General features: G+C 43.8%; 1 protein-coding gene across 2 annotated transcripts; it reads right to left on the bottom strand.

Moving 5' to 3' along the window:
• Positions 1-241: 241 nt before the first annotated feature.
• On the bottom strand, positions 242-7900 carry LOC102728083 (2-5A-dependent ribonuclease). Of its 2 annotated transcripts, XM_081811225.1 has the most exons (4): positions 6030-7900; positions 5523-5651; positions 3173-3306; positions 242-2510 (listed from the first exon to the last, which is right to left on the bottom strand). In XM_081811225.1, the coding sequence occupies exons 1-4, from the start codon at positions 6300-6302 to the stop codon at positions 2366-2368; spliced, it is 681 nt and encodes a 226-aa protein (XP_081667351.1). In that variant the 5' UTR covers positions 6303-7900; the 3' UTR covers positions 242-2365. The 2 variants fall into 2 exon arrangements, with proteins under 2 accessions (XP_081667351.1, XP_081667352.1); XM_081811226.1 differs by lacking the exon at positions 5523-5651 and having other exon boundaries at positions 6030-6414.
• Positions 7901-8226: the final 326 nt, after the last annotated feature.

Below are 8226 nucleotides of genomic sequence, written 5' to 3' on the forward strand. Positions count from 1 at the left end.
AAACCTTCAGAGAATTAAAGCAGAGGGTAAATTGTTCAGTTCTTTCCTTCCCTCTCTACAAAGACACCCAAGCTGGCTACTGTTCCAGAATAACTGGAGGGCTGAAAATAGCCTCCTTTTTCCATTACTAAAGAGCAAGATGACCTTTCTTAAAATTCACCCAGGCATTACTCATTGAACATTTTCTATTATACTTATCACTACTCTTTATAATGAAAATATCACTTTGAGAAAATCAGACTTAATAAGATGATTCCAAGTTTTATTGAATATGCTTTACAAATGGGCATTTTGATTGACATATCCAGGCTTACTACAAATCAAAAAAACAAAACTTAATTTTAAAACCTAAAGCAATCTTCTTGTTTCTAAAACCTTATAGAACAGCCTAAAGTCTCTTTCTTCCAGTACTTCCTTTTTTTTTTTTTTAAGCAAGGAGAGAATGATCCATGCAATCACAGGTGAGAGCAGAAGACATTAATGTCAATTTTGTTTAGTTTAACTTCCAACACTTCTTGACTTTAATGAAGTCACTGAAGCCTGGTTCAGGCTACCTTCTCTTCAGAAAGAACCTAAGATACTGTTGTTTTTTGTTTGTTTGTTTGTTTGTTTCCCCAGATCCTCCCATTACAAAGCTCCACCTTGACTACCACAATGAGGATAAGTGGAAAATACATCAGACTTAATGCCAGAAAATATGTTCAAATCAAGACAGTGATACTTCCTAGCTATGTATTAGAGCAAATCAACATGTCTCTATCCTCATCTGCAAAATGAGGATAACAGCATTTACCTTGCAGGATTGTTTTGAAAACTAAAAGAGAAAATATGTAGGTGTAATTTATAAATTATAAAGCACCATTAAAATGTAAGGTAGCATTATTATTCGTGTATGAAGATGGTTCATTCATTTTTCAATGAATATTTATGTGGTAGACTTTTTGCTAAGCATTAATGATACAAATAAATTATATATATATATATATATATATATATATCATTATATATATATAACTCATTGGCACTTGAGCTCTTATAGTCCAGTAGGGAAGAAGCATGTGAAGGTGGAGAGAAGCATGCTTTGATGTGGCTATAGGTGCTAGGGAGCCAGAGAGAACACTTGGACTGGGGTGTGGAAAGTGAGGGTGTTCAGGGGACTTCTTGGAGAGGTGACACTGGAATTGTTTCACTACAAATTCAAAAGCAAGAAAACAAATCCAAGTCACTCCTCTGTGAGGTGGTCCACATAATCCATGGTCCTGGGGCCCAAGTCATTTCAAAGGTGTCCTGATCCCTTAAGGCAGAGTTTCTCAGTCTTGGTACAACTGATATTTTAGGCTGGATAATTCCATGTTGTGGGGGGGGCTATCCTGTGCACCGTAAAATGTTTGGCTTCATCCCTGACCTCCATCTACCAGATGCCAATAATATCCCCTTATCTTCCAGATTTGAAACCAAAAGCATCCCTGGACACTGCCAAATGGCCCCTCAGGGGCAAAACTGCCCCTAGTTGAGAACTACTGCCATAAGGTCATAGAAAACCAGTGCAGGCGGTTCTAGAAGGAATGGAATTCATACAATTAGTGCCTAGGCTTATTCTAGGTGCTCAAAAAATATTGAATGAATGAATAAGTGGAGTCAATGAATGAATGAGCTTCCTGGAGTCCCCTTGACATATTCCTTTTGGGATCCATCCAGAAGATCCCTGGGCTAGTAATTAAGTTCAAAAGTACCCACGTGAGTAATAACAATAACACAACATGCATTTATACAGTGCTCCTTAAAAATTGTGTGATCTTGGGCAAGTAGTTCAAACTGTCTGAGTCTCAAGTCTACCAGTTCTTGTTCTTTTTTTTTTTTTTCAGAGATTTTTAAGTAATCTCCACACCCACCATGGGGCTCAAACTCACAACCCCGAGACCAAGAGTCACATGCTTTACCGACTGAGCCAGCCAAGCGCCCCAGGTCTGCCAGTTCTTATGTGGAGATAACAAACCCTAGCTTGCAAGGCCATTGGGAGAACCAAATGAGATAATCAAGCATTAGAGGTCTAAGCACTCACTCCTTCGTTGCAACTGATAAGAGGACTCTTAGCAAGATGGCCCCCCCACCCAGCTCCTGCCACTAAGCTTTACCTGTAAGAAGGACAAGGAGGGTAGTTGGAGTGTATACTTTTTTGGTTATAAACATGTGGGGAATACTGAGCACTGTGCCAGGACCTGACACATCCACTATCTAACTCACCCTTGCAAGCAACCAGGTTAGTTAAGAGGCCCAGAGAGTTGTGACATGCCCAGGATCACACAGCTAAATAAGTGCCTCCCTGAAAGCGAAAGCCTCAGCCACCACTGAGGGCTGACCTTCATCACACCAATGCTTGTTTGGATTGTGAGTTTTTGGGGAAATGCTTTCTGTATTCTGTGTTCTGTAGTTTCTTATAGACATACATGACCAGATCGGGAAAATTCTTCTGCAAATACTGGAAAGGTTCTCCAATTCTCGACCTCATCCTGAAATGAAACATAAATGTATTAGCATGGTGGTCCCCAGATCATCTTCCCCCTTTATAGCATCTGGGCCCGGAGATCTCTTTGCTCCCTCAATTTCTAGAGCAGAGCACGTCAGGACTTTGGAATCCGACAGAACAAGATTCATCTCCTAACAACTCTTCAGCTAATTGGCAACTTATTTGTGAACCCCAGTTTTATCATTCATAACATGGAGATGATATAGTTCCACAATCTCTTACCTACAGTTCCAAAATCCAAAAGAGCCCTGAAAACTGCAAGGTTTTTTGAGTTTGCAGCTACCATTTTGGGCAGCAAAAGCTGATTTTACTAATACGGGTCTACTTTTTAGACATTTACCGTGCTACATTCACCTTACCCAGCTGCCCAGTCCCCTGCACTGCTTCCCACGAGGGAGTCACTACCCTTCTGTTCAAGAGGGCTCAGCAAAAAGCTAAGAAGGAAGATGAGAACCTGCCAGGCACATCCAACATTCATTGTTCTGACAATGTGTTGGCCCTTTTCCAAACAGAGGGAAGGAATTACTTTTCATTTCATCAAAACAAATTTCTTCTTTCTAACAAATAGCAGATATAAATTTAGAATGGGATTTTTTAATCATCCTCATTTCATATATGGCTTACAGGAACAGAAATAATACTCACTCCTTATTTTTTTCTTCATTAATGTGTTCTCCCAGATTCCGGATGAACTTTAGCAGATCATGCACAGTGTCCTTATAGGTGTACTTTTTCTTTTTATAAAACTTATTCATTTCTTCCATAACATACTTGTCAATCTAAAAAAAAACATTATGCAAAAAATGTGGTAGCACTACAGAATAAATCCTAATGAGATGTTAATACAAAGAGGCAAAATACAAATTTGAATATATGCCCAATTTACCACTAATTAATAGAGCAAATTAATAGAAAGAAATGAATGGAAGTAAATACTATACAGTAATGGTGTCTGGATGCAGGATCATAAGGAACTCTACATTCCAGTCTCTCTTTTCCAAGTGAACTATTTTCATGAGAAATTAAATATATTGAAACATGGTTTAGGAATTCTTTGGCTGTTATACCAGGAAATTTGCTCATCATGCTATGCAGTATTTTTATCCTTGCAGTGACCCATCCGAGTTGGTAACTGATTACATTTCCCCCTTGAAGAGGATTCATTCAGACTAACAATAGACCTGACAGCCATTGCCGAAGCGAGGGTGGTTGTTTTTGTTCGGTTTTGTTTTGAATTCTATTTCCAAAGGTCTCATGTTTCTCCTTGCCTCTAAGTGTCCCAGAGCAGCTTCTCTCAAGTCAACGCCTCTCTCTACACCCTTGTCGATGGCTGTCATATTTAGAAAGCCTGTCTGTGTGGCAGGACAGGGTGGCCTGTGGAGAGGAGGCAGCAGCAAACACTGGAAAACCTGGCTCCTCCACACCGCCACAAAGCTGAACGTCCAACCGTGAAAATGCGCAAGTCACGAAAAGCAACAGAAAATCAAAGTCTCACATGGGAACTAACAGATAAGACTTGAGTCTGTCAAAATTCAATATAAGTCAATGAAGTTTAGGGGAAAGAACTGATGAACTGGGAAACGAAAGAACAGGTTTTCCTCCCGGTTCTGCCAATCTCTGCCTCTCCAGTCCTGGCTATTTCAGGTCACACCTCTGAGTCTCAACGTGCTCAACCATTAAATGGATTGGTGGACTCGATGGCACCAGCTCTTCCTGCAGGGAGTGGCTTTAGCACACGGCCTCGGCAGCCAGACTGGCCAGCAGCAGACTCTGGGGCTGGCTCTGGACCGTTGGAAAAAGTGATTTGTCTATGCCTCCATGGGCCCACCTGTGACACGGAGGCAATTAGCTCAGAGGTTGTTATAAGGATTAACTGTGGAGACTCATAAAGCCCTGGGAATGGTAACTGCCATATAGTCAGCACTAGAGAATTGTCAGCTATTACTGTCATCGGCTTTGGTTTCAGACTTCTCTATTTCTGCAAGTTTTAGAAGAGGCTTTTTTTTTTTTTAATTTTATTTATTTATTTGAGAGAGAGCACGAGCAGGCTGAAGGGGCAGAGGGAGAGGGCAAAACAGGCTTCCCGCTGAGCAAGGAGCCAGGCACGGGGCTCGATCCCAGGACCCTGAGATCATGACCTGAGCCCAAGGCAGACGCTTAACCTACTGAGCCACCCAGGCGCCCCTTAGCTGAAGTTTTATAGACATTCATTAGCAGAGTCATGGTGCACCTACTCCATGCCAGGAATTCAGTAGTGACAAGACAACGGACAGTCTCTTCACTTGTGGAATTTGCAGGGTAGCCGGAAAGATGGACACCAAGGCAGCAATTATGAGTGTGATGTATCATCTAGGGGCAAGCAAGGGAAGGAAAGCAAAATGAGAGCCAGAAACAAAGAGGTGTGGGAGAAGCAGTCCTAGATCAGGCACAGGATAGGGAAGCTGTTGGTCTCAGTCAAAGAGCTAAGGAGTATGGATTCTCCCATAGTGCTTTGCACAGTCTCTGGGCTGCCCAGCATGCATTCCACAGGCAATGTTTCCGTGGGTCTCTCGGCCCTGCATGGACCATGCTGTACTCTGCTTCACATGCCCATGGCCTCGTGTGGGTCCAGCAGGTAACTGGTACTTGATAGATGTCTGCTAAGTAATAATAATGAAAGTTCTGGGAGGTGCCTGGGTGACACAGTTGGTTAAGTGTCCAACTCTTGGTTTCGGCTCAGGTCATGATCTCAGAGATGTAGCCCTGCCTCGGGCTCCACACTCAGCACAGAGTCTGCTTAAGATTCTCTCTCACTCTCTCCATCTCCCTCTGCCCCTCCCCCCTCCCTGCTCTCACACACACGCATGCACTCTCTCTCTGAAGATAAATAAACCTTAAAAAAAAAAGTTCTGATAGCACCGACTAGCTTGAGATGATGGCTGATTTTTTATGTTTTACTATATTTAGTTCAAGTTAGGTGGACCCTTTCCTGAAGAGGAGGAATTTGAAAGATCACCTTTTCTTCACGGTGTGTTTTCTCAGGCAGAAGGTAGATGTGTGTGTGGCTGCTCAGAGCTGGGCTGTACACAGACAGCAGAGGCAGCCGATCGCTCCCTGGATGAGAAGCCTCATGGTGGAGCAGCTCCTTGGGGTTAAACTCTTATTTAATCAGCTGCTCTTGTCACAGTAGTAATAAGATCATTAGCCGGGCCTCTCTTAGAACCAAGGCTGGAAGGAAAGAGCCCTAAGAAAGGAAAAGACCCTTAGACTGGGACAAGGCCTTCCTAAAGAGGAGTGTAGATGAAAGTCTGTCTGTCAGGAGGGCCTGGCCTCTGAAAGATGGAGCAGGGACCCAACAGGGCAGACGGGGACTGGGATGGAGAGACAGGCAGGGAAATCACCTCTTCCACCCCTTGGTTGAGCCAGGCCAACAATAAAAAAAAAAAAGTTAGAAAAACTAACTTAACACATTAACAGATCCTTATTCCTAGAATAACTTCCAGACCATAGGAACTGTTCATACCTTAGAAGTCCACTTGGCAAAACTTCTGGAACATTCAGATTTTTCAAGTTGTAGTAGTTGGACAATCTTGCTTTTAAGGAATGGCCTTTTAATGTCAGATTCATTTCCCACATCCCTAAGGGTCCTATAGCGGCTGAGGATGACAGAATTATCATGGTCATTCCATCTGCCCTCTCTTTTCAGAAAGAAAACAATGTTACATTTTGCTTTTTGATAAAAGTAGTAAAACCATGTCTCTAAAAATCCTGCATGATGAGAGAGGCAGACAGGCATCTTTTTCTCTCTCTCTTTTGCTGTTCTTCAGAAAACAAAACCAGAGGGACGCCTGGGTAGCTCAGTCGGTTAAGCGTCTGCCTTTGGCTCAGGTCATGATCTCAGGGTTCTGGGATCGAGCCCCACATCGGGCTCCCTGCTCCATGGGGACTCTGCTTCTCCCTCTTCCTCTGCCTACTGCTCTGCCTACTTGTGCTCTATCTCTCTGTCAAATAAATAAATAAAATCTTTAAAATTAAAAAAAAAGAAAGAAAACAAAACAAAAACAGAATCTAGAGAGGTTAAGTCACTGCTCCAAAGACACACAGCCAGGAAATGCCAAGCTGAGAGGAGAGCCTGGGTCTGTTGATTCCTAGCCTAACTCATTCCCACACCGCCCTACCACTATAGTTAATGTCATGTGTTAATTTGTCTGGCCACAAGGGGCCCAGATTAAATATTATTCTAGGTGTATCTGTGAGGTGTTTCCAGATGAGATTCGCATTTGAGCTGGTGAACTCAGTAAGGCAGATCACCATCCCCAATGTGAATGGGCCTCATCCAACCCACTGACAGCCTATTTAGAATAGAAGATGGAGGAGGGGAAAAGATGGCGGAGGAGTAGGGGACCCTATTCCAACCAGTCCCCAGAACTGAGCTGGATATCTACCAGACCACTCTGAACACCCACAAAATCAGCCTGAGATGTAAGAAGATAGATCTGGATCTCTACAAACAGAATATCGCAGGTGGTTGGTTTCAAGGTACAAGCAGGGAGCTGGGATTCCACGGGCAGATGTCGGAGGATAAACAGAAGGGGTAGGGAGCTGTGGGGATCCTACACCACCGGTGAGCAATGGCCTCTCGTGCTGGGGCTGGGGCACAGACTTGCAGACCGGTAGCAGCAGGGAAAGGACTTTAGGGCAGCCCCCCCAGAGGGAAACCCAGAGCAGGGCCAAGCATGCGAACTGGGGTGGCTGCTGGTTTTAGAAGCACAAAGAGCAGAGACGTGCCCTGACCTGGAGGCAGGACTGGGAGCCCTGCAGAGGGGCGGACAACCCAGGACGCTGCTGTTTATAGCAGCACGGACAGAAACCGAGAGCTCACTGAAGAGAGGAGAGCTCACTGAAGAACAGATGGCGATCTCTCTGCTCTGAGGCAGAGGGTTGGAAATGGTCTCTTCTGCTCTCTCAGAAGAGACGCAGAAAGCTGCCAGGGAAAGCCCCCAGAGGAACAAAAGCCCCAAAAAACCGGTTTTCACCAAGCCCATCCCACCCCACAGGGGGCAGGGCAACTCTGCCCAAACAGGGTTGCCTGAGTAACAGCAAGGCAGGCCCCTCCCCCCAGAAGACAGGCTGGGAAAACAAGAGGCCAGCAACCCTACGGTCCCTAGAAAACAGGTGCATCTTGCTTGGGTTCTGGTCAATAATTTGGACTCTATACATTCCCTCAAACACCCCTCAACAGAATGACTAGGAGAAGGAACCCCCAAAATAAGAAAGACTCAGAGATTATGATTTATGCCAAAGATTTACAAATGGATTCAGATATAACCAAGATGTCGGAGATGGAATTCAAGCTAGCAATTGTGAAGACAATAGCTAGAATGGAGAAATCAATTAATGGCAACATAGAGTCTCTAAGGGCAGAAATGAAAGCTGAATTGGCAGAACTTAAAAATGCTATCAATGAGATCCAATCTAATCTAGATAATCTAACAGCTAGGGTAAGCAAGGTAGAAGAACGAATTTGTGACCTGGAAGACCATTTAGTAGATAAAATGGGAAAAGAGGAGGCCAGGGAAAAACAACTCAGAATCCATGAAAATAGAATCAGAGAAATAAGTGACACCATGAAATGTTCCAATGTCAGAATTATTGGGATCCCTGAGGGGTGGAGAGAGAGAGAGGACTAGAAGATATAATTGAGCAAATCGTATCTGAGA

The sequence above is a fragment of the Leptonychotes weddellii genome, unplaced genomic scaffold (genome assembly GCF_054177405.1).
Source record: "Leptonychotes weddellii isolate Sample4059 unplaced genomic scaffold, ASM5417740v2 HiC_scaffold_6363, whole genome shotgun sequence".
NCBI classification, from domain to species: domain Eukaryota; kingdom Metazoa; phylum Chordata; class Mammalia; order Carnivora; family Phocidae; genus Leptonychotes; species Leptonychotes weddellii.

Bases quoted from the DNA above. Each gene is read 5' to 3' on its own strand.
- LOC102728083 (XM_081811225.1), bottom strand. From the start codon at position 6,302: ATGCCTGTCTGCCTCTCTCATCATGCAGGATTTTTAGAGACATGGTTT. The intron at 5,652-6,029 runs GTATGAACAGTT...TTTAACCCCAAG, and splicing joins TTGCCAAGTGGACTTCTAAG to GAGCTGCTCCACCATGAGGC. The intron at 3,307-5,522 runs GTGATCTTTCAA...GTTTTTTTTTAG, and splicing joins AAACACACCGTGAAGAAAAG to ATTGACAAGTATGTTATGGA.